This window comes from Sceloporus occidentalis, unplaced genomic scaffold, assembly GCF_023333645.1.
Source record: "Sceloporus occidentalis isolate IW3139 unplaced genomic scaffold, rSceOcc1.0.p SCAF_22, whole genome shotgun sequence".
NCBI classification, from domain to species: domain Eukaryota; kingdom Metazoa; phylum Chordata; class Lepidosauria; order Squamata; family Phrynosomatidae; genus Sceloporus; species Sceloporus occidentalis.
The window spans coordinates 9,806,683-9,833,562 of NW_028317002.1; the positions used below are offsets into that span (position 1 = coordinate 9,806,683).

Here is a 26,880-nt window from a genome sequence, read left to right on the forward strand (position 1 = left end):
TCTGGAAACTCAACACTAATAGGAATACTGCAAATCTTAAACCTTCCTTTTGCCTTGTCTTGGACCAAATTTACATTACACATATTTGTTTTCTTACTTGTGCAGAAAAAAGAAACTTTCGTAGAGAGTTTGGCTTGGTGGACATCTCCAGCACCTAGAGCATTTCCTATTTTGACACTGGCAGCCACTGAAAAACCAAATGGTATCTGTAGAAGACATATGCAGGTTTTACAATATGAACCTACAGAACTTTAAGTCAAGCACCATGTATTACTGACCCTTTCAGCTCATATCTTTTGAAATTATACAAGTTTCATGAAATTGTAATAACATTTTAATAAAGACATACAGTAAGTTTCATCCATTCATTTGCCTTCTATAGCCAAGTCAACACTCTCTTTTACACAGTTTCTGGGATAGTTGCCAGTTAATTGCATGATGTTACTTTTTAGGGATCACACAGGCTTAAACAAGGTATGATTAGAATTTTTGGCAGCATTCCTAGAAAATGTTGAGGATTCCATTAAATGATATCACATATCACGTTTAAAAATATCTTTAAAATATCTTACCTACCACAGCAATTTATAATTTAGAGATCCAAAGATAAGGGGGGTAAATCTAATGGGTTATGTGGATGTCAAGCTACTGGGAGATTGTTCCACATATTCACCACCATCTCAGTAAAGTAATTACATTAAATAAAAATGTCTTACATACATTTCTTACAGTGGTTCTGTGGCCCTCAATCTACTTCTGCTGGGAAGCTGTTCCACATATCCCCCACACCCTCAGTAAAGTAAATCTTCCCTACGTTCAGTAAAACTTTCTTACATAAAATAAAAGTAAAAATCCCAGAGATTCTGTAGACCTCAAGCTACTTTTGCTGCAAGGTTTTTCCACCACCTTCTCAGTAAAGTAAATCTTCCTTACATTAAGTAAAGCTTTCTTACATTAAATAAAAGTACAAATGTACAAATGTAGTAAAAGTACATTAGTACAAACTAATACATTTTAAGTAATTTTTATAACATTTTGCAAATGACCATTTCAGTGCATTAATTTAGCTATACAAACATGCAAGAATTGTATTATAATTTAGAGCAGCTTCTATTGCCAGCGCTGTGTACACTACATGCCCCTGTCTTTTGTTTCCCTGCAGAAGCATACTCTGTCACATACTCACTCCCTTCCCCTCCTGTCTATTTTGTCCCTTTTCATCTCACCTCTCCAGTCAGTATGGTCCCTGCAGCTGTACAGAGATCAGAAGAGACCAGAAAAGAGCTAGAGAAGGTAAGTGAGCAGGTGAGGGCAGGTATAAGGTAGAAGGAGATTAATTTATTTTCTGAAAAAAGGATGAGAAAACCAAATTTGTTCTCCCAAAAAATGAGCCAAAAAGGAAATAATAAATTCATCTGAAATTATTTTGAGCCTTGTGAAGAAATCTACTGTTTAGAGTAGGTTAACTAGACACAGAGAGCAGAAAAAAATAACTGGTGACCAGGGGAGCAAAAACGCTTTTATATAATTCTGTACACCCCCTGCTGTCAGAGTGCTTTAGTCTGCGTTCTCCCTCTAGCTTGTGTCTTCCCCTTAGCTCTGGAAGCTGCTCCTTCATCTCCTGGCCAGAGACACAGTTTGTATACTGCAGACACAAGTTACTTTATTTCAAACATGTATTGCATCTAGGAATAGTTAATACTCCAACCATTGAGACTACATTTCCCATGACCCTCAGCCAGTCTGGTATTTTAAGCATCACGGGACAGTGAGTACTCAACAACTGGAGTACCAAAGGTTAGCTTTCATATGATTATGGATTGGTACTGCAGCTGTTGTAGAATGCACATCTCATGATACTCAGCTATCCTGTTGGTTGGTTAAACATCATGAGAAATGTAATAACAGCACTTTGAGAGCCATATGTTAGCCAAAACTGCTGCAACACTATCAAGTGTCCTTTTTTGGTTCCAAGCCTTTATTTGCTTTTTTTTTAAATACCCTCTAACTACCCTTGTCAGAATCCACATTGACCTCTGTGGTGAAGTCAGCCAGTCGTGCCGTGCGGTATCCCATGAGGCCCCCGATTTCTCCCTCACTTGAGGCATCAACCTGGAAGGGTCCCTCGACGTCGAACAGCTGCCAGAGGAAGGTGATGAGTCTCCTTCCTCTAACCAGCCCAGCTGGGGCCACATCATACATTAAAGGGGCCACATCATATATTTTGGCAGGAGATTTTGGTTTTTGTGACGCTATTTAAGGCCGTATCTCACTACCACTCAGGTAGGGACCCTGGTATAATTTGTTTCATTGAGTCCTGCACCAGTACCCATCTCTATTCCTTTTTCCTTGCTAACTGCATTACCGGTTCTGACCTTGGATTGCTGTGTCGACTGTTTGTGTATTAACCCTCGATACCATGCTTGGATTGTTTAACCATTGCTGATCCGGCCTGCCTTCAGACTATGCTGCATTTCAGACTGATTAACCATTGCTGACCCGGCCTGCCTCTTGACTACACTACATTTCGGACTGATTAACTATTGCTGACCCGGCCTGCCTCTTGACTAAACTACATTTCGGGCTGATTAACTATTGCTGACCCGGCCTGCCTCTTGACTAAACTACATTTCGGGCTGATTAACTATTGCTGACCCGGCCTGTCTCCTGTCTGTGCTATATTTCAGACTGATTAACCGTTGCTGAAAACCATTGGTTTTAACACCTTTGCAATCTGCATGTGTCAGTCCTGTTTTCCCCCATTCAGTAGCACCTGTGCCAGTCCTGTCTCTGTGCTCCTATCAGCTACTCCTAAACTAAGGTAGGCTCTTCCTACATACCTCACAACCCTCTTTTTTGTAACTTGTAATGTTTGCTGTGCATCACAGAACTATACTACACAAAATTAAAATGTATTTACTGCAACTCCCATGAGGTTGAGTAAGCAGTTGCTTATTATGGGAATAGTAGCTAACTGTAGATTGGGCTTTGGGGGGCTACACTAAACAAAACTCACTTTTGTTACCTTCATCTAAAATAGTATTCAGCCACCCCTATTGCTGGCTGAACTTCATGGGGATTGTAATTATAGACTGGGGTTGAGGTAGCCTACATAACACACTAACTTTTTTATTGTTGAATACAGCTCCCATGATATACAGTCAGTCATTACTGGTTGAACACCATATGAATTGTAGATTGGGGTAGTTGTGGCTAAGCTTTACCACCACAGTTATTGTAAACTAGCTGGTATAGCTGGTTGGTTAGCTACTACTACCATGGTCATAGACCCTCTCCTGAACCAACAAAGGTGGACAATGAGGAGAAGTTAAGGAGGTATTGAGGTGGGACAGGGGAAGGGTTGGGAGGATATTCTACCCCTCCTCTTGCAGATCTTGCAGATGCCCATGCCTGCATGTGCTGTATTAATGGAAAATTATGATGCATAGGGCATCAAAAATCCTTATGCAAGCTACAGATTATCACAAAAATTGTAAAATGCCTAGTTATTTGTAACTCTGACTTAACGTACAGCGTGTCTGACTTCAGTACAGGCTGGAACTGCCCCTTAGTGTTCTAAGTATGGCTAAGAAAGGTGACATAACTGCAGTGAACACCAGATGTATTGCCTGTAACTCGCAGCAGGAAAACAAGAACTATGAATACCAATGCAAAATTTTATGTTTTCCTGCTCTTCTGCTTTATGTATCAAAAACCTACTAAGCACACATGGCTAGACTGTACTGACAATATATTCCATGTACATGAGAAAAAATGGTGGGAGTTCCCCTTTAATAAGCTATGGAAAATGACTGCAGGATTATGAATAATGTGAAGAATGAAACTCCACTGGTAATCTACATCTCAAATTCTCCTCAAAAAACCCAAAACAAACCTGTCAAAATATTGTTAAACCTGTATGTATTGTGATACATAGTAAATGGCAGGCTTGTTGCAGTGACATGTTTGTTTTTTTTCCACCAGAACGACATGTTGAAGTCTGAAATGCTGTCCAATTTGTAAGCAATTTACACAATTAGATTCATCAGGGTGCAAATGGGCGGCACGTGGGGCTGCCGACTGTCGGGGCCGGACTGGCCCACCGGGATACCTAATCTTATTGAGAGCCTCCTCCGGCAAATAATGAAGATAAAGAGGCCGCCCAATGGCCGTGCCTCAGCACTTCGTCCCACGTCTTAAAAGGGGTGGGACGAAGATTCTTAACAGATTCTCGCACCGGGGCCCTAAGGCTTCTAGTTACGCCCCTGCTTAGAGGAGAATAGCTTGGTACATGCTCCCTAATTTCTGCATACATTCTCAGCATCTTGTTCTTTAACCCCTTCGTGACAAAGGCTGATTTTACTTTTTGTACCCTTCGTGACAATGGCCGTTTTAAAATTTCTGCGCTGCTCGTGTTTAGCTGTAATTTTCTTCTTTCCCGTTTACTGAACCCACACACATTAGATATTGTTTTTTTCAGGACAAGAAGGGCTTTCTTTAGATGACATTGTTTTGATTGTATAATATTATTTACTATTAAAAAAAGTATAAAATATGGTGAAAAATTTTGAAAAAAATGACTGTTTCTAACTTTTAGTTGAAAAATATTTTACTCATCTATAAAAGGTAATAAAAAAACCTGCTAAATAGATTCTACTATTTGTCCTGAGTTTAGAAATACCCAATGTTTTTATGTTTTTTTGCTTTTTTCTGCACGTTATGGAGCAATAAGTACAGGTAGCGTTTTGCTATTTCAAAGCCATTTTTTCCAAATCTGGTAATTCTTCCCTCCATGTGCCATTTCGGGTATCTTTGAAGCCGGCCAATGCAATTTACCCCATCAAATCATATATTTTTGAAAACTAGACAGCCCATGGTATTCCAAATGCTGGTATTTTAACCCTTTCCAAGCACTTATTCTACCATCAGCCTTTGTCAAACTTTATGGTAGTAATTTTTTTGCATTTGTTTTTTCACACACATTTTACTTTAGGTATGAAAAAACAGGTTCTGGGGGGCGGAGTTAGCGCTCGACGAAGATGGCAGCTTAAGCCTCGAGCTCCGCTCGCCGTCCGACTTTTACGCTTGTTTTTCCGCTTTTTTTGACGATGGGGAAGACTAACCGAGTGGGGTCTACCCCGCGAACGTCTGGAGCACGGGACCGACCGTCCACTCCATCCGTCAGGTCCTATTTTCACGGGCAACCCGACCAGTACTCTCGGGACGTGGAGCCCAAGATGGCGCCTTCTCCCGCCAGCCAGATTAGCGAGTGCTCCGACGACGGCCTCCGGGATCAGGAGGCGGGCTCCCCGCCTCCAGTGACACCGGGTCCCTCCTGGCAAGAAGCTTTTAAGGCGCTCCCGACGAAAGCGGACTTGGCGGCCGTGATCGACTCCTCACTTGACCAGGCCCTTCGGGGCGTGCGGGCCGACCTCGTGGTCATTAAACATGACTTGAAGCAGCTGGGCGATCGCGTTCTCTCGCTTGAAGACTCTCACACTACCGCTTGCGATCGCATCGACTCTCATTCTTCCACCCTACATTCACACACCGAAACCATCCACCAACTTCGGTGACAGCTGGAGGATCTGGACAACCGGGGCAGGCGAAACAACCTCCGCGTACGCGGCCTACCTGAGTCGGTCCCTCCGGTGCAAATTCGTCAGGTATTGCAGTCGGTGTTCAATTTGCTGCTCGGCCTTCCGGAAGATGCACCGATCCAGTTTGACAGGGCCCACCGCGCTTTACGGCCGAAGGGATCTCCATCTTCCCCCCCGAGAGACGTGGTCTGCTGTTTCCACGAATATTCCGTCAAAGAGGCGGTATTGAAGGCCTGCCGCTCCTCCGGTACTGTGGAATACGACGGGGACAAGCTTTCTATTTACCAAAACCTTTCTCCGCTGACTCTCCAAAAACGCAGGGCGTTGCGGCCGATTACAGCTGCGCTCCGGGATGCTGGAGTTTCTTACCAATGGGGCTTTCCATTCATGTTGATTGCCCGGCGGAATGGCGCTTCTTTCACCTTGCGACACCCGGGGGAGCTACCACATTTTTTGGAGGCCCTGAACTTACCTGCTGTGGAGGTTCCTGACTGGGAAGAAGCCTCAACATATCAGCCACCTCTCGTAGATCCAGCCACCTCCTGGACTTTGCATTCCAACCGCAAGAAGAGGACCCGCCGTGATCCGACGCCCTTAATCGCCACAGGCTGAATCCCTCCTTTCTCGGACGTTTGCCTTATGGCCCTTTGGGAACGTGAGTGTTTGTGCTAGTCTCACGTTGCGCCTTTTTTCGTCCCGGTAGTCGTCGTGGACTGGGACTAAATCATTCGATCGGGTCTTTTATTTGGTTTTTCGGCCTTTATCCTATTATTTTTCCGTCTTTTTTCGCTTCGTTTTGATTTTCCGGCTCTCGTTTTGCGTTTTGCGTCGATTTTATGTTACGTCGGCTCACTAGGGCTGTGACTGGTGGTGGCCACCTTATACTTGAGCGATTCTACTCACCGCCTGTCGTACACATACGCTCGCGCATAGCCTTGGTATCCTGTTGGGTATGTCCTACTCAGCCGGTCATGCCGGAGGGCTCGAGGTGCCCCTTGTTTTGGGTATCTTCTCCTTCGCTTTGCCCCCGGTCTGTTGCCCCGGTCTCCACCTTTCCTCCGCTCTTATCTCCTTTCCGCTGTTCTTTTCCATGTGTGGTTTGCGTCTCGTCCCGTTGTGTCTGTGTCCCCTCTCTCCCGGTGGGCGCTTTGTCGGTGCCCATTGGGGGTGCGAGGGTTGGCCTGCCACTTTCTCCCGTCTTCTTTGTCCTCTGTTTTCCGCCCTCTCCGACGGTGGGCGGCAGCGGAGGTCCCTTTCTTTCCCCCGCTCTCTCTTACTCCACTGTCCCCCTTCTTTGCCTTACTTCCTTATCTGCTCTGCCGCGCTTCCCCCCCCCGAGCTCCCCTGTCCGTTCGTGGACAGTGAATTGGGGACTCTCTGTAGTCCCTCAGTTCATATGTTGTCGACACTTTGTGTCGCTGTAGTAGGCGTTGTTATGACCTACGTGCACCTCACACATTACACTTCATGCACATGTTTCTTTTGTTATTGTGTTTTATTGTTTTTTGTTCATGATTTGTTCGACCTGTGGTGGCCCTCTTTACTTACTCTGTATTACGTCAGCCTTAACCATGCCATCTAACCATTTGCGTTTCGTAACCCTCAATATCAGGGGCTTAAATAAACCGGAACAACGCTCCAAACTTTGCTCCTTTCTCCGTTCTTCTCGATCTCATATTGCCTTTATTCAGGAGACCCATTTCAAACAGGGATCGGAACGTCGACTCCTGGATAGGAACTTTTCTCAAGCCTTCTTTTCTAGTTCCCCTTCCTCAAAGACTAAGGGTGTGGCTCTCCTGATACACAAAATGGTCCGCTTTCAATTTTTAGACGAATGGCGAGATGACGAGGGGCGCTGCATACTAGTCAAGGGCTATGTAGGCTCCCAGAAGGTTACTTTGGCGAATCTCTACGCCCCTAATAAATCTCAGGGCCGCTCCATTATTTCGATACTTAATAAATTGGCGGACTTCCAAGAGGGGATTACAGTCCTGGGCGGGGACATTAATATGGTATTCGACCCTTTGGTGGACACTTCCTCAGGTAGGTCACATCTCCCGTACTCTATTATTCGCAAAGTCCTCAGGCATCTTAAGCTCAATCAACTCATAGATACTTGGCGGACCTTGCACCCGGATGAGCGGGATTATACCTATTTTTCTGCCCCCCATGCCACCTACTCCAGGATAGATACCTTCTTCATTTCCCATTTCCATCTGTCCTTCCTGCGCTCTGCTACGATTGGCCCTTCCACTATAAGCGATCATGCCCCGGTCTTCATGTGGCTCTCCCTGGTTCCTCTGCCAAGACCCCGGTGGAGTTGGCGGCTTAATGAATCGTTGTTGGATGACCCGGGTAATTTGTCGACTTTGTCATCCCATATTTCTCAGTACTTCTCTGACAATGTCACTCCAGATGTTTCTGCCGCGGTGGTTTGGGAGGCCCACAAGGCGGTCGTGAGGGGTCATCTGATAGGGCTGGGAGCAGCGGCTAAGCGGCAACATTCGGATGCTGTCTTATCCCTTTTTCGGCAAATTGAAGCCCTAGAATTGCGCCACAAAGCTACCCTCCTCCCGACACTTCAGTTGCAACTTACCACTCTTCGATCGCGCTTGGCGACCATGTTAGACACCCGTATTAAACGCAATTTTTTGTTGACGCGGCGTCTTTTTTATGAGTTTGGGGATAAGCCGGGCAAGTTGTTGGCTAGGGCCTTGAGGGCAAAGAGGGCTCAAACCTACCTGACCAGAATCTTCCCGCTGAATGCCGCCCTGGACTGGACCTCCATGCTGCCACCTCTGATTTCCTGTCCGCAAATCTCAAACGTGTTCTTACTGCAGCGGATAGTGCGGCGCTGGAGGATCCGATTACTTTGGCGGAAATTGAATTTGCAATCAAGAATTCCCCCCCTGGTAAGAGTCCTGGCCCGGACGGCTTTACGGCTGTTTATTACAAAAAGTTCCTCCCACTTTTGGGCCCTCATTTGGTAACACATTTTAACGCTATTGCCAGGGGCGAGCCCTTTGACTCTCGGGCGCTCGACGCCAGCGTTGTCGTGCTTCCTAAGCCTGATAAAAATTTGGACCTCTGCAGCAGCTATCGGCCGATCTCGTTGATTAATGTTGATGTCAAGCTGTTTGCCAAGGTCCTGGCCAACCGCTTATGTCCTCTTCTGCCCGGCTTGATACACCTGGACCAGGTGGGGTTTGTGCCAGGGAGGGAGGCGCGCGATAACACGATAAAGGTCATTGATTTGCTAGCGCATGCTCATTATTCTGGTATCCCTCTAGTTTTGGCCCTTTTTGTTTCGAGTCTTGGAGGGCATCGGCCTGGGTTCTAGATTCTTGACCTGTGTTCGTGCCTTGTACTCCTCCCCGTCTGCTCGGGTTACGGTCAATGGCATCCAGTCTGACCCGTTCACCCTCTCCAACGGTACGCGGCAGGGTTGCCCTCTTTCCCCCCTTTTATTTCTCCTGGTGGTTGAGCCCCTTGCGGCGGCTGTGCGTGCTCACCCGGATATCATGGGGGTCAACGTCTCTGGTCGATCTCATGTGATCTCTTTGTTCGCGGATGACATTTTGGTGACGCTTTCTGACCTGGGCCGTTCCCTTCCCGCGTTGTTGGAGGTCCTGGACCGGTTTAGCTATGTCTCCAACTACAAGATTAATCTCTCTAAATCAGAAGCGATGGGGTTTCGCTTGGCGCCGGACTTGTCCCACCATATACGTACCACTATGCCTTTCCGTTGGAAAGAGGACTATATTAAGTACCTGGGGATCCTTATCCCCTCAGATTTGTCCCGGATCCGGTCTCTCAATTTTGATCCCTTGTTGGCCTCTCTCCTTTCTGATCTACATAAATGGGCATTCCCTCATGTATCCTGGTTCGGGAGGGTCAGCGTTCTCAAGATGAATGTTCTGCCCCGTTTCCTATACCTTTTCCAGACGCTGCCCATTTTCCTCCCCCGCTCCTATTTTCGTAAGTGTCATGGTGCCTTTCTCCGCTACATCTGGCGGGGGAGGCCGCCTAGACTTTCTTTTTCTTACTTGACGAGGCCTAAGACATCGGGGGGGATGGGCCTTCCCAACCTGGAGCTCTATTGGAGAGCTGCGCACCTTCGCCGAGTGGTGGAGTGGTCGGTTGGGGCTCGCCGTCTTTGGGTGTCTGTGGAGGCTGCGGCGGTGTCTTGTCCGATTGCCGCTCTTCCGTTGATTGCCTCTCCTCGGCGCTGTGTATCCCATCCCCAGCACCCCTTGATTGGCCCCACCCTGAAGGCCCTGGGGTGTGCGGTCCGGGCTGGGGGTCTCGTGTCCAACCCCTCCCCCCTGTTCCCTATCTCTGGGCACCCTGACTTTGCTCCGGGTCGTGATCCGGCCCGTCTGGCGCTCTTCACTCCTGCGGGTGTCTCCACTTTGAGAGTCTGCCATGTGACAAGGGGCTCTATCCTTAAGCCTTTGTCAGAGTTGACGGGGATTGCGACTAACTCCTTCCTGACTCTTTTCTTTTACCACCAGCTTCAGCATTTTCTCTCCTCCACCGGGGCTATGGGTGCTGGCTCCTGCCCTCCCACTGTCTTTGAGAAGTTTTGCCTTGAGGCTTCGGAGCCTCCGCACTTGCTTTCCGCTTTGTACGCTCTCCTGCTCACTCCGGCGGCTGCCCCCAAACCTTATTATTTCAGCCTTTGGGAGAACGATCTGGGCTTATCCTTTTCTCCGGAGGATTGGGAACGGATGCTCATGATTGTCCATAAGGGTACCATATCTAGCAGAGTGCAGGAAACCCTCTTCAAGATAGTCACCCGATGGTATAAGGTGCCCTTGGATTTACACAGATTTTTGCCCCAGGTCTCCCCGACGTGCTGGCGTTGTAATTCCCACCCAGGTTCCCTTCTTCACATATGGTGGGATTGTCCTGTCCTTAAGCCTTTCTGGGACAGGGTGACCGCAGTCATTCGGGATGTGTCGGACCCTGCGTTTACGGCTACCCCGGCCGCTATGCTCCTACATTATAACGCGGTTCCGTACCACGCCTATAAAGGCTCTATCAAATTCCATTTAATTAATGCCGCACTTACCACTCTCCCCCGCTCCTGGAAGTCCGTCGTTCCTCCCTCTATATCTGCTTGGTTCCGCCAAGTGGAATTTATTTACCAGATGGAGGTCCTTACTAGCGCTTCTAGGGGCCAGGGCCATTCGGTAGAGCTAAAGTGGTTTTATTGGCGTTCCTTTATATCCACTCTGGCTGATCGTCCGGACCCCCCCCCTGGTCTAATCTGTGCTCTCTCTCTCCCCCCATGTACGGTCTCTGCGTTTGCTCTACATCTGATGTGTTCTGCTCTCTTTTTATTTGTGTGCCTGCCACCCAGGTTTTGTTTCTGTTTTAGTTTGGTTCTATTTGGTCTCCTCTGTGCCCACTTTACCGGGACTTCCTGCTTCGGCTCTTTTGCCGTTCAGTCCCTGCAAGCATATATATATTGCACCTTACTGCTGTTTATGGGTACTGTATTTGCATATTGTCTGTACCACGTTAACACTTGTCTGTGTTTGCAATTGTAACCACCCGCTGTCTTGCATCCTGTTACGATGTCATCTTCAGTTTGTATTTTTGCGGGTGCTTGATGTTCTTTTGGTAATACTCTATGTTTACCATGCTACTGTTATTTTATTGTTGTGCTATCGTGTACGGTCTTGTTTTTCCTTCAATAAACGGAGACTTGAAAAAAAAACCAAAAAAAACAAATAGCAGAATAAGAAACCTTTGGTAAAAAAAAAAAAAAAAAAAAACAGGTTCTGGTATATGTCACTATCAAAAAACACCCCAATATGTGTTTAGCAACATCTCCTGAGTACAGCGATACCTCACATGAATGATTTTGCCTGGCTGTTTGGGGGCAAAAGGGCCACATTTGGGGCATGCACATTTTCAATGTTGAACTTTGGCATTTGGGGATCCACTGCCCATGCCCTATTTGGTACATCTTTGAGCCAGGCCATTTCAGTGTGCCCAATAAAGCTATATATTTTTGAAAACTAGACACCCCAGGGTATTTCAAATGCTAGTATTTTAACTCTTTCCATGCACCATATCTACCACCAGTCTTTGTCAAACTTTGTGTTAGTCATTTTTTTGCATTTGTTTTGTCACACACATTTTACTTCAGGTATGAATTAAAAATTTCTCGTATATGTCACTATCACAAAACACCCCAATATGTGTTCAGCAACATCTCCTGAACGCAGTGATACCCCACATGAATGATTTTGCCTGGCTGTTTGGGGGCAAAAGGGCCACATTTGGGGCATGCACATTTTTCAATGTTGAACTTTGGCATTTGGGGATCCACTGCCCATCCCCTATTTGGTACATCTTTGAGCCGGGCCATTTCAGTGTGCCCAACAAAACCATATATTTTTGAAAACTAGACACCACAGGGTATTTTAAATGCTGGTATTTTAACTCTTTGCATGCACACATTTTACCACCAGCATTTTTTCAAAGTTTGCAGTAGTATTTTTATGTGTGTATTTTTCCCACACACACCTACTTTATGTATGAATTTACAGCTCCTGGTATATGCCGCTGTCACACGACACCCCAATATGTGTTCAGCAACATCTCCTGAGTACAGTGATACCCCACATGCATGGGTCTGTCATTTTTGGGGGGAACTAAAAGGCCACATTTGGTACGTGTGCATTTTTCTAATTGGAAATTAGATGTGTGGCCATCCTTCCCCCCGTGTTAATTGGGACCTTGTTGAACCTGGCCAATTCAATTTACCCCATCAAATCATACATTTTTTTAAAGTAGACACCCCATGGGCATTTAATATGCCAGTATTTTAACTCTTTCCATGCGAGAATTGTTTTAAGCTAATATGCTAATTTTAGGACTTGCTCACAAAAATATATTTTTTATATATATATTTTTTTTTTTTGCCTTTTTTTTTATTTTTTTAACATTTTTTTTCAACTTGAAGGTTCCCCTGATAGTGACATCAGTGGGAAATTATTTTTACATTTTACTGGTTTTTTACTATTTTTTTTCTAATTATTATTAATTTTATTTTATTTTTAATGTATTTTTTCTAATCACACTGTGATTAGAAAGCTGAGCTCCATTGACTTGCATGGTTGAATGCAGTACCTATATTCAACCTGCAAGTGGAGCCAGAGTTCTCTAGAGGGTCTGGAGACCGTCTAGCGAACTTTTTAGACTTTATTGTTTTTCTTTATTGAATTTTCCCGGACCGCCGCCATCTTGCTGATGGCGAAGATCACCGGCAGCTGCGGCTACACGGTCACAGTCCATCCCCAGGTAAGTGTTTGGTGTCGCTGGATGCCTCCTGATCGAGGCATTCCAGCGACACCATTTAAGTTTAGGAGGCGATCGTTGATCGCCTCCTAAACGCTTTTAAAACGGGCGTCCGCCGCCATACAAAGTATGGCAGATGTTGACGCCCCGGGGAGGGGCCAGAGATGCGAAAATAGATCGCTTTCTGCACCCGTTTAATGACGTGCCGGTCCTGGCACGTCATTTGTCGTTATCGACTTGAATTTCCGTGACGTGCCCAGACCGGCAATTGTCATCAAGGGGTTAAATAAAATAATCTACAACTAATGAAGACCATCTAAGCTTTATAACTTAATGGCTCAAATATGTTGATTTCAATAGGCTGCCCAGAAGGTTGCTTTAAACTGCCATGTTTGTCATGAGGAAATTTACGGTCATGTTTACTAATCATGTATCTGAGATCAAAAGTTAATGCTTGTTACATGACTGGGAGATGATTCGCTTAATAGTGAATATAGTTTTAACATGCATTTTTTTCTGGGTTTGCGATAGCTTACTTAATTAAGGTCATGATGGCTCCTGGTTTATTGCTGAATACAGCTCCATGAGGAAAAGCACTGTAATGAAACAAATTATACCAGGGTCCCTACCTGCATGGGTTCATTCATAAACTGACAAGTTGAGAAGAATGTAACCAACCAGCATTCTACAGTTAACACTTAGTTGGTTTGTAGAGAATAACTAGGTAATACTTTTAGATTGATTCCTGAAAAGAAACCTTTGTGCATGTATGTGATTGCCTGTTTCCACAGTCTTTGCCAGGCTACAAAGTATTGTGGGAACAGTGATGTATGGGTATATACATTTACCCACAACCCACTTACAGATGTAACAGTCATTATGGTAAACAATGTTTTAGTACCAAAGTTTAATCATGGGCTGGTTTTCACAGATTTGTCCAAGGCAGGCTAAATTAATACAGTTTTATCACGGTACTTTCTAATCACAACAATCTAAAGGATCAATCTTATAGTTTCAGGAAATCTCTTACCGTGTATGCCACTGTTGCCACCTGAAGCATTATGGCCTGGGCACCAAGTTCCACCACACCGATGAGACCTAAAGGGTAATCGTAGTTTAATCGCAAATAAACCAATTACATAAAATTAATTTTCCCTTAGCTTTGATAAGATCTAGTTGTTGTAAGTGCTGTTCAATGGCGTACCTACAGGGGACGCACAGTGGCGACTCTAGAAACAATATATAGGGGGGCACCCAAGATACCACAGTCAAACTACTGGGGGGCATTAATAATTTCCACCATTAAATCATACCACTGAAAAAACATATATATATATATATATATATATATATATTGCCAAAAGTAATGTGCTATCGAATGATACTTTTGTTATTGGACTAACATAATACTTGATCATTCAACATGGGAAGCCTGAAGCCATTTTTAACTACATAATATATACTTATCTCTTTGAAGTAAAGACTATGATTGAAACATGATTTCAAAATTACTGCTGAACTGGCAGTTTCATTAATATTAGACCCTGCTGCCGATATATATAAATATAAGATCCTGCTGCTGATATATATATAAAAATTTTAGCCCCTGCTGCCTATATATTAATATATATCAAATAAACAGAATCAGACATACAAATCCTGTATTTGCAGGTATACATAAATAATGTATGGAAACATGGCATAGCAGATGTGGATCTACAGAATAACACAAAACAGAGGCGTATATAGGGTATGGCAGCCATGGCACGTGCCATGGGCGCCATCCCAAGGGGGGCGCAGGTGAGCGGCTTTTAAATGCCGCTCATCGGCATTTTTTTTTTTTGATGCGGAGGAGAGAGAGGGGCGCCTAGCAACCGCTCGGCGACCCTCATTCTCCTCCACGAGCCCTCTACCCCCATCCCGGTACCGGCATTTCATGCAGAGCGCCGCAATATGCCGGCATATTGCGGCGCTCTGCATGAAATGCCGGCACCAGCGAGCGGCTTTTAAACACTGATGCGGAGGAGATAGAGGGGCGCCGAGCGGTTGCTAGGCGCCCCTCTATCTCCTCCGCATCAGTGTTTAAAAGCCGCTCGCTGGTGCCCGCTGCTTCACTGCTGGGCGCCGAAATATGACATCATATTACGGCGCTCAGCAGTGAAGCAGCGGGCACCAGCGAGCGGTGCAAGAAAGACAGCAACATCCTGCTCCCGTCGCTGGACTTCAAGGTGAGAGGGGGGGGTTAAAAAGTGATAAGGGAGGGGGGTTAAAAAGTGGTGGGTGAGTGAGGGAGGGAGGGAGGGAGGGGGGTTAAAAAGTGGTGAGTGAGGGAGGGGGGGTTAAAAAGTGGTGAGTGAGGGAGGGGGGGGGGTAAAAGTGGTGAGTGAGGGAGGGGGGGTTAAAAAGTGGTGAGGGAGGGGGGTTAAAAAGTGGTGAGGGAGGGGGGTTAAAAAGTGGTGAGTGAGGGAGGGAGGGAGGGGGGTTAAAAAGTGGTGAGTGAGGGAGGGAGGGGGGTAAAAAGTGGTGAGGGAGGGAGGGAGGGGGGTAAAAAGTGGTAAGGGAGGGAGGGAGGGGGGTAAAAAGTGGTAAGGGAGGGAGGGGGGTAAAAAGTGGTAAGGGAGGGAGGGGGGTAAAAAGTGGTAAGGGAGGGAGGGGGGTAAAAAGTGGTAAGGGAGGGAGGGAGGGGGGTAAAAAGTGGTAAGGGGGGGAGGGAGGGGGGTAAAAAGTGGTAAGGGAGGGAGGGAGGGAGGGGGGTAAAAAGTGGTGAGGGAGGGAGGGGGGTAAAAAGTGGTAAGGGAGGGGGTGGGTTAAAAAGTGATGAGGGAGGGAGGGGGTTAAAAAGTGATGAGGGAGGGGGGTAGATATAAGTAAAGAGTGTGCATTAATGTGTGGATGCATTGAGTGAATGAGAGAGAGCATGAGTTAATATGTGAATGTATTGTCTGAATGAGGGAGAGCATGAGTTAATGTGTGGATGAATTGTCTGAATGAGGGAGAGCATGAGTTAATGTGTGGATGAGTTCTCTGAATTAAAGTGTGAATTAGTGAGTGACTGTAAAAGTGTTTGTGTATCATAGATGTATAATTGTGGAAGGGCAAAGATGGCACTAGCAGGAGGTTTGAGCCTTGGGGACCGAGATGGCACAGGCAGGGTGTATATGGGACAAAGATGGCACTGGCCAGACTGTTTGGGGACAAAGTTGACTTGTGGTGGGCTATTTGGGGACAAAGATGGCAAATCTTATGTGTGTAATCTGGGTGCTGGCCAGGTTCTATGTTGGCAGTGTGGACGCCAGGGCTGGCTTTGCGGTGTGCAACCTGTGATCTATGCCTGTAATTTAGGGGGTTTTAAATATACCTTTAATGCCGTGTTTTTATGTGAATTCCAATTGATCTTTACCTGCAAAGTTGGGTTTTTGTGTTATGCTGTAGATCCATATCTGCTATGCTATGTTTCCATACATTATTTATGTGTACCTGCAAATACAGGGTTAATATGTCTTATTCAGTTGATCTATACCTGCGATGCTACGTTTCATATATTATTATTGTATACCTGCAAATACAGGACTTGTATGTCTGATTCTGTTTATTTGATATATACCTTCAGTGCTGAGATCACAAGTGAATTTCAATTGATCTGGGTTTGCGTGTTGATCTATACCCGCTATCGGCAGCAGGGACTAATATATATATATATATATATATATATATATATATATATATATATATATATAGGCAGCAGGGGCTAGTAAATGGGTTTTTATTTGGACAGGGGCGCAATTTCAGTGCTTGCCATAGGCGCTATTTTCAGTAGATACGCCTCTGCACAAAAACCCAGCTTTGCAGGTATAGATCAATTGGAATTCACATAAAAACACGGCATTAAAGGTATATTTAAAACTCCCTAAATTACAGGCATAGATCACAGGTTGCACACCCCAAAGCCAGCCCTGGCGTTCCACACTGCCCACATAGAACCTGACCAGCACCGAGATAACCCACATAAGATTTGCCATCTTTGTCCCCAAATAGCCCAGCACAAGTCAACTGTGCCCCCAAACAGCCCAGCATGTGCCATCTTTGTCCCATATATACCCTGCCTGTGCCATCTTGGTCCCCAAGGCTCAAACATCCTGCTAGTGCCATCTTTTTGCCCTTCCACAATTATACTGCTATGATACACTTTTACAGTCACTCACTAATTCACACTTTCATTCAGACAATTCATCCACACATTAATTCATGCTCTCCCTCATTCAGACAATTCATCCACATATTAACTCATGCTCTCCCTCATTCAGACAATCCATCCACATTTTAGCTCATGCTCTCCCTCATTCAGACAATGCATCCACATATTAACTCATGCTCTCCCTCATTCAGACAATTCATCCACATATTAACTCATGCTCTCCCTCATTCAGACAACTCATCCCCATATTAACTCATGCTCTCACTCATTCAGACAACTCATCCACATATTAACTCATGCTCTCCCTCATTCAGACAACTCATCCACATATTAACTCATGCTCTCCCTCATTCAGACAACTCATGCTCTCCCTCATTCATATATTTCATCCACACATTAACTCATGCTGTCCCTCATTCAGACAACTCATCCACAAATTAACTCATGCTCTCCCTCATTCAGACAACTCATGCTCTCCCTCATTCAGACAATGCATCCACATATTAACTCATGTTCTCCCTCATTCAGACAATTCATTCAAATATTAACTCATGCTCTTTACTTATTGCAATATTCTTACTACCCTCTTCCTCACTATCTACCCCCTCTCCCTCCCTTATCACTTTCTACCCTCTCTCCCCCTTTCTCACTATCTACCCATTCTCCCTCCCTTATCACTTTCTACCCCCTCTCCCTCCCTTATCACTTTCTACCCCTTCTTCCTCCCTTATCACTTTGTACCCTTTATCACTTTCTAACCCCTCTCCCTCCCCTTTCCCTACTCACTATCTACCCTCTCCGCCCTTTGTAGTTCTCTTACCTTTAGGTCCAGCGACGGGAGCACAAGGCTTTATTCTTCCCGCTCTGCTGCGGTGCCCGCTGCTTCACTGCTGAGCGCTGAAATATGACGTCATATTCCTGTGCTCAGCATGAAATGCCGGTACCGCAACGGAAGTAGAGGTCTCGCGGAGGAGAATGGAGGGCACGGAGTGGTTGCTAGGCACCCCCCTCTCTCTCCTCCGCATCCAAAAAAAAAAGCTTTAAAGTCGCATTGCCATAATATATATATTATGTACATAGATTAACCTCAAATATCATTGATATGTTTTTGAAAAGGACTGTGTAGGAAAAATCAGTTCTGATTTGCAGAAAGAACAGAGAAATTATGCATTGTCCATCAGACTTCATCCATCAGACTTCCTGATATTAAAGCATAATTCATCACTTCAAAGAACACATTTATATATTGCTCCACGGTCCAGTGGCAGTGTGCTTTATTCCACTCCAGCTGATGCTTGGCATTGCGCGTAGTGATTTGCGGCTAGTGTGCAACATACTTTTTATAGTTTGTAGATTCAGTAACCCACTCATAGTAGCTGGCCATTCAGTCACAAGCAATGTCAGTCAGCCCATAAGACAGGTGGATTTGATGGTAAATTCACCTACACCACACAGGTGCCCCTAATTGCCCAATTCTTCTGATGCTGCTACAGAGTTACTCAGCATTCTACCCTGTTGCCTTTCTATCCCTCATTCCATTATTACAAAACTACAACTACATTATTTGTTAGGAAACTAAATGTTTTCTGTAACTAGATGCTAAAAGCAAAATGGTCAATTGACTATAAGTTTGTCTAAATGTATTCTTGTTTAACAAATGTTGTATGGATACTGACCTACTAAGAATCCTCCAATTTCAAAGCTCCACCATTCTATACATATCATTAGCATGCTGGGAATGGCCAGGTTTATGAAGGACCCCCATTCTTGGAGGCAATCTCTGGACCAGCCTGATAAAAAAATGTGGTTTTATATCACGTTTTTTTTAACGGGTACAAATTAAGCATAAATTATATTTTCATGGTTTTACATTTTTTTTTAAATCTTTTTGGTGATAGAAATTGTGACACAAAAACTTATCGGAGTAATTTGTTTGTAATATTAGGGAAAAAAGGCTAGTGCAGTCTGTTCAGCTCAATGTTTTGTCAAGTAGTATATTTTGTAGAATTTTTGTAGAATATAGCTGGGTCCATTATTATATATTGCAGAGCTACATTGTATCTTTAATAATCACTCACCTGCCCATGTTTCCACGTGCAGTTTTTTCACATAAATATAGATGAACAGCACAAAACACATAGCATACTGAGAAATTGTATTTGCCAAAGCTGAACCTCTGAAAGAAGAGCAACAGAAATAACCTTAGCAAGAATCTATTGCCAACATTTCATACTATTATTAATAACATTTAAGTTTGATGTTAATTTGTGCTGGAAATCACAAAACAAAAATTCAGAAAATAAAACTTTAAGTAATGGATCTGACCTTCAATTAGGCAATACATAGTAGCAATCACTGCATATCTTTATGAATTGACCATTGGTAACAGGAATTACCAACCTTAATGCCTCAAAGCTCTCTATGGCATTAGAATAAATGGTGACCTTCTCCAAGGATCACAGGTCAGTACTAACCTGTTACGCTTCCTCACAATTCCCAGACTAAGGGTATGATATCAGATGTTTTGTGTGAGCCTTAAACAATATCAAGTATATTTGAAGCATAATATTTTGGATAATGGCCCTATATAGTTCTTTTAGTTATTTAAATATAAAATTACTTACACTATTCCCATCTTTAGACCATACAGAAAGACAGCATTCACAGCAGCATTAATGATGTTTACAACAATGCCTGTAAACACTTGAGGCCATATTATACCCTTAAATAGACAAAATATTAATAAAATCAGGAAAATGAAATAAACAAAATGTATATATTATGAACATATATTAAACTGAAATCTCACTGATATGTTTTTAAAAGAACTGTGTATTTTTATTGGTCCAGAGTCCAGTAGCAGTGTGCTTTAATCCACTCCAGCTTACACTTGGCATTGCACAGTGATCTGCGGCTAGTGTGCAGCTGCTCACCAATTGAAACCCTACGCACAGCGCTTGCGCTGACGTTGCTTAAGTCAGTTTGGAACTCAGAAGTGAGTGATGCTACAGAGGACAGTTGATTTTTACAAGCCACTCACTTCAACACTTGACAGCCCCACTCTGTGTGTGCGTGGTAAAATGTAACAAAATACTTTACATTACTTTACTTTACATATCTTATCTGCTATAGTTGCTAGAAGTTCTTAGATATTATGCAGTTGAACTACATTCACAATCTCTGGAAACTGTGTTACATTGTTTCTCCAGGCACTTGCTTGCATATGCACAAGCTGAATGCCTCTTCTTTTAATGTGTTAATATTTTTGTGTGGTTTTGTAATGATTTTTCTGCAATTTTTATCATGGACACTGGTTCATACTAATTTGTCCAACAACTGTTACTTAAACCAGCTTTACTAGTGTAAATGGTCCCTAACTTTCAGCTGGAAAAATCCAAAACAATGATAACAATTAAAAATAATAAAAAGGCTACATGAACAAATCTAATGATGCTAAAAGTAGGTTGGTAACAATTTATTTGATATTCTTTCACAGAACTTGCACAGCCTTAGAGTAAAAATAAACCTTTGGGCATATGAGTATAAGGCCAACTACAAAATCTACAAGAACATGAACAACACGTAGACTATAAACAATTAAAGGCAATTAATGCAGATTTGTCTGCATTTATAAATACCTGATTTTGTAAATATCGTATCTCTAGCTGATAAATGAAGGCAGCCTGAAATAAAAAATGAAAAAAAGTTCTGCAATATCTATAAACATAAACTGAATATTTTCACACTGTGTGACTTGAACTGAAGATGAAGAAGCTAGCACGATCTAAGCAGTGTCTCAGACAGACTCTGTCACCACTGGTCTTCTTCTTTCCTTAAAGTAAAATGGTACAGGTTTTTCAAGTTAACCAAAGTAATTGACTGTTGACCTGATAGTGCCATATTATTAGTGTAATGCTGCAAGCTGGTCTGCTCTTGCAAGTTTTAGCATGACAACCAACCCACATTTTATCATATTCCAGGGATTTTTGTAAGAGACCTCAGACGTACTACACACCCTGTCAATGTTGACAGCAAAGCATCTGATGCGCTCATCAAATGCTCTGCCATTAGGCCACAGGTCCACGAAAGGGTTTCAGCCTCTCTACACTTAATAAATACAACAAAAACATGGCTTACGTGTACACACTGATTATAAGAGTAAATAGCCACTTACAGGAAGTGCTGGGACAAAAATCATCACATATTTCTGTGTTAACCTAGAAGAAAATCAAAACGTTATCCTGACTAATTTTATTCTTTCCATGAAGAAAAACACATTAAGACATTAAACTGGAAACATATCTGTTTCTACAGACTAGTTAAAAATACTTTTCACCAGAACAGAACAAACATTGCCTGTCATTAATTACTATTTTGCCTTTTACCATAAAATGTTTCCCATTGTTTTGGGGTCACTTAGCTGTTTTCATGGAAAACAAGGACATTTCTCGCTGTTTAACATAATTCCAACGGGTTTTCTAATGATCAATTAGCCTTTTAAACTTAAACTTGGTTTGAAATACAGGAGTGATGGTTGCTGATAATGAGCCTATGAAGATATTCCATAAAAAATCAGCTTTTTCCAGCTATAATAGCCATTTACAACATTAAAAACATCTGCAATATATTTCTGATTCATTCGATTTTATTTTAATGGACACAATTTGCTTTTCATAAACAAGTAAAAGGTATAGCAAAAACTACAAAAATGGGTCTTTCCATATGGAAAGGAGAACTTTTAGAACAAGAGGCCCAAAGTAAAGGGTCAGAGGCTTATATGTAATGTACAGTTTTATTTTACTGTGTAAGTGGCATATAAGTGGAACTGGCCCCCAGCAGGAGTGGTAGAGGTTATCACAGTTAGGGCATTATATGCATGGGATTGGCATAAAGCTATCCTGAATGTATTAGATGACCAATGACTAATTAAGGTCTGAGTCTTAACGTAGTCTTAGGTTACTGTTTTTACTAAAGTTAAGGAAAAGCAATCGCTTAAAATAATTAAAATGAAACATTAAGTATAGGTGCTGGGAGTTCCTCTTTAAGATAGAACTCTCACATTCTCATCACACCTAACAGTAGCTAAGCAGCATAAGAGTTTTAGTTAAACAAAAGTTGGTCAGCTGTTCATTAAAAACTCTAATTTTAGGCGTTTGGCATAAAAGGACAGCATTCCTTCTTCACATTCATCTTTTCATGTTTCCATAAGCACACTTAACAAAACAGGACAAGATCAATGAAAAAAAGTTATACATTCAGTGATATACACAACTGTTTCAAAGTTTGGGGTCACTTATAAATGCTCTTGTTTTTAAATGAAAAGCAAATTTTGTCCATTAAACATCCTTATAGGCATATAGAGGCCCTTTACCAGCAACCATTACTCCTGTGTTCCAAAAGCAGATTGTGTTTGCTAATCCAAGTTTACATTTAAAAGACAAATTGATTGTTAGAAAACTCTTTTGGAATTATTTTACACAGCTAGAAATTTCCTTGTTTTCCATGAAAACAGTTAAGTGACTCCAAACTTTTGAATGGTAGTGTATATTTACGCAGGAGACAATATATATATATATTCCTTAAATTAAAATAACACATAGTGTTCCTTTGTGGTTATGCCTGAAATGTTAATTTTTTCATTGGATTTTGTAAAATGAAGGTATAAATGAGGTGTAATGAACCTGGAGATTTCAGGGTTCTGTCTGAAGAGCAGAAGGATGTTTTCGGTGTTAATGAAGATGGCCCAGCAAGGAAAACAGAACAGTAACAGGATCAGGATCCCCCTCTGTATAATAATCCCAACACGTTTCATATTCTTACTGCCATATGTCTAAGAGAAGATGAAAAAATGAGCACACAAAGCCATTATGTTACACAACTGCATTGAAAAAGGAATCATTCATTTTCATGTGTGCTCACAAGTTATGCATGGTGGTTACAAATGTATATGAAATCTCACAGCAAGCACATAATCATATTCTTTCAGGGACACTACTTTGTCCCAGAAAGAGATTGTTTGGGACAAGGGACAGATCTGCTGATTCCAGAACCAACCCTGACAATCTGGGGCATGTGGTTATCCTACTAAATATAGTTTTTAGTTTTGTTAGATGTGAGAGTGAAAGATCCACTTTAACCTATTGACATTATATATAAAGTATTCCAATAACTTCTGCACTCCACAGACTCAGCATATGATTCACAAACCCTGGTGCTGTATGCAAATAGTGTATATATAAATACAAATAAATAAGCACTCATAGGGATTTTGCTTATGCTTATGCTATCATAAATATTATTGCTGACAAAGACATAAGAAAGCAGAAAATGTAGAGTTCGCGCCAACACATCTACTCTGTTATTCTATATATATATATATATATATATATGTGCAAAGGGTTAAGTCTAGGCCATTCTTAATTATGCAGCTTAGAAGGTGTAACCTGCTTGAAAAGTAACCAATCAGAATGATGCATACTATTAGAAGTAGATAAGAGGTTATATAAACCATGTAATCCAAACGTGTAATCAGACAACGCTTCGATGTATGTGTGTTGTGTGCCTTGTCTCGATTATGCGCATGATCTAAATAAATTAAAACTCTTTCTGAGGAGAATTCGACCATTAATTCAACCAACATATTTCTTCAAATAATCCAAGAAGTGCTTTATTATCTTTATTTATCTTTACAATGGCTTTTGTAGTCTACATCAGGTAAAAACATCAGTTGAAAAGAGTAAACCTGTAGAACTATATTTTGACTAAAGAGGTGGTATTGCCACTGGAAGTCCTCTTAATAAAGTATTTTGTTTTAACCATACCTGAGATATGAGGGTATCACATGCAGAGGCCAAGCCTGATCCGATAGAAATTCCACAAACGTTTATGACCTAAACCAGACAGTTACATTACACATGACATTCCAAAATATTTGGCTAGGATGGTATGGTCCAACATTTAATTGTGGAAGAACACATGCCATTCAGAAGCAAGGAGCAAACATAGCAGGACCTAGTAAACAATGTATGTAATAAAACAGAATACATGTGATTTAAGGTAGAATTTTGTCTGTAAGAACATGTCCACAATTGCCCTCATGTATTCCTAGCTGGACAAGTTGTTAGGCTGCAATACTTGCCTCACAGCCTGCATTTCTACTCTTGTAGAGAATTCCTATCTCATAATTTTTAACGCATTAATATTCCACATTTTCTTTTGGTGTCAGACTTGTTAAACCAGTTTTTTTGTAAGCATAGGTTATATCAGAAAAATAAAAAAATGAGGCCTTTACTTTTCTAAAAGTATAGAAGTGTAGACAACGGGCTGCCAGATTATATACGTACAGTAAACTGAATCACATAATGTTCTTTAAATCAGTCTTTAATAATTGGTCAAAATCCTGGACATATGAGTTATGCAGTTAGATGCAAAGACAAAGCTCATGTAGTTACCTGAAAACTGGACTGGGAGTACAGGTATAGAGAGAAAAGTCAGTAAAACGTGTCACACATTATAGTTATCATGCTGTATATGCCCAATAACACAACATTCAACATGGCTGGAATATTAATGAGTCACAGAACTTGCATTGTATATTGACCAAAAGGAAATTTACCTTATTGTTTTATAAACACGCTCTAGCAGAGTTACAAGTACTCTCTTTTAAAACTTTTGACATTCAATTTACTAATATATACATTAGTTTTATTTATCGATATCTTCCTTGTTATAAAAAAATGGGCACTATAACCTTAAAATTGTACTTTACAACATGTGATCAAAGTCATTAAAATAACCAATTAACACACTGTGTCTGGTGCCAAATGCTGCAAACACAAATATTCCCCCCAAATAACACAAGACGTGAACCAACACATAAAACAAGAAATGTTCCGCACAAAAGTAATGGACTTCAATAAAAAGAAATATTCCTAATTCCTAATATGTTTTGGAAAAGAAATCAAAATTACAAATTTGAGCCTTCTCATCCTAGCCAGAAAGCCCACCTGCAGTAGAAGTAAATAAATGCTGCAGCCCTAAATAATTCACACCTTTTAACTTCAAGACATCACAAAATGGGGAGAAAACCAGAAAAAATGTTTCACATCCACAGGCATAATCATAAACCAATTAAACCAACCATTTACTCCAGAGTGAGTGAAATACCCAATAGCTGTCACTGTTCTAAAAGCAAATTAGAAGAAAAGATGCAAACAATCAAGATTTTATGACCCATGACTCATGACATGAGTGGTAAGTTAATTTGATTACTTATGAAGAGGTGAACTTTTTAGGTAAAGTATAAGGTTAAAACTTTATAGGAATACATATTTGCTTAGAAGCAGAATGATATATTCTGTCGTGGCAAAATGGATCAGCAAAACCTAAGTCCATGTTATCATGAAAGCACATTTGTTTAAATATGCATGTAAATGTCTAAAAAGTTGAAAAAGAGGTCACTCTAAGACGTCTATTTGGTGTTTTCAGTAAATCTAGATAGAATTATAGAATTCTTAGTTATAGCCTTGACAATATAGAAATGATAATAAATACAGAGATTTATTTACTAAATTGAACCCTAGAGATAGATGTAGCCATGGCAGAACAAACGGGAAATAACATAATTCTCTGTGAAAGAGTGATACTTACAGCAACTGCAAGTATCACAGAGTCCAGCTCAATTTTGCCTAAATGTCCACAGAAAATAGAGCTCACTATATTCACCAGGAACACCATGGCATTAGACAGGAACTGAAAAACAAAAAGGAGATTTAAGTAGTTTTTTTTTATAAAATAAGTATAAATAAATAAATATATATATAGATGTATATATACGGTATATATTGTGTCCCTGCGACTGTTTGAGGTTGTTTCACACGTGTGGTGTTACACCTTCTCACACCTGGGGTACTTGGACCACTGGACTACATGTATACAGAGAACACACACAAAGTGCTGAACTACTGAAAGTATCTGTAAGTATATTTGTCATACATGATTCGTGTGCGGGCTGTGGTCACACATCTAGTATCTCCGCACTGCACACATTCTCTCCATGCATTGCTGCTGGCAAATAGCTCTTGTAGAGGACAACGGCATAAAATGTTGCTATACGGGCTTTACAGCAATCACATGGGAACAGAACAGGCAGAACTGTCAGTCTGAATAAGTTAACATGACCTCGTAAATTACCTTGCATTCTGTATAAATAATACTTTGAATATAAATAAACCAATATTCTGCATTAACTAATACAACGTATTTAAACAAAGTCTACTACTCCCATTACCAAAGGTCCAGCCATCGCACATAACTCCTTCACTTCACCCTCGAATCCAGCAGGCAGAAGCCGTAGAAGACACCGGGGAAGCCAGCTAGACTTTCCTCTCAGAGGCGAGCTCTCCGCTGGCCGCTCCGCTCCGCTTTTGGACTCCACTTTGGTCATTGCGCCGTACTCCGCGGACCCAGCGCAGTGTGTGCCAGTGTCAATCATCCCCGCTGTATGTGTGACCGCAGCAGACCTGCCCACTGAATACAGTCTGAGGAGATCAGCAGGACTACAGCCTGGAGGGCGGGTGGTTCCAGAACGACTTGCAGGTCAGGCTTTAGTTTTTATACCTCCCAACACAAGAGAGACACTTTTTTTTCTAAGAGGTGCACCTGAATTTTTATGTGACCTATTGAAAGGTATACAAGTAAGCAGGACATGGAAGAACTATAAATTACCGTATTTGCTCGATTATAAGACGAGGTTTTTTTCAGAGCAAATGC

At 42.2% G+C, this 26,880-nt stretch overlaps 1 protein-coding gene across 1 annotated transcript in view; it reads right to left on the bottom strand.

Moving 5' to 3' along the window:
• The window catches only part of LOC149300992 (multidrug and toxin extrusion protein 1-like), a 47,658-nt gene extending 21,104 nt beyond the window's left edge, over positions 1 to 26,554 (bottom strand). The window contains exons 1-11 of the mRNA XM_089484506.1: positions 26,399 to 26,554; positions 25,759 to 25,860; positions 23,931 to 23,999; positions 22,791 to 22,939; positions 21,284 to 21,326; positions 20,748 to 20,792; positions 19,734 to 19,831; positions 19,188 to 19,285; positions 18,786 to 18,899; positions 13,945 to 14,012; positions 98 to 206 (exon numbers count right to left, since the gene is read on the bottom strand). Coding sequence (XP_089340632.1) covers positions 98 to 206; positions 13,945 to 14,012; positions 18,786 to 18,899; positions 19,188 to 19,285; positions 19,734 to 19,831; positions 20,748 to 20,792; positions 21,284 to 21,326; positions 22,791 to 22,939; positions 23,931 to 23,999; positions 25,759 to 25,860; positions 26,399 to 26,554 — 1,051 coding nt within the window. The remainder of the gene's footprint in view (positions 1 to 97; positions 207 to 13,944; positions 14,013 to 18,785; positions 18,900 to 19,187; positions 19,286 to 19,733; positions 19,832 to 20,747; positions 20,793 to 21,283; positions 21,327 to 22,790; positions 22,940 to 23,930; positions 24,000 to 25,758; positions 25,861 to 26,398) is intronic.
• Positions 26,555 to 26,880: the final 326 nt, after the last annotated feature.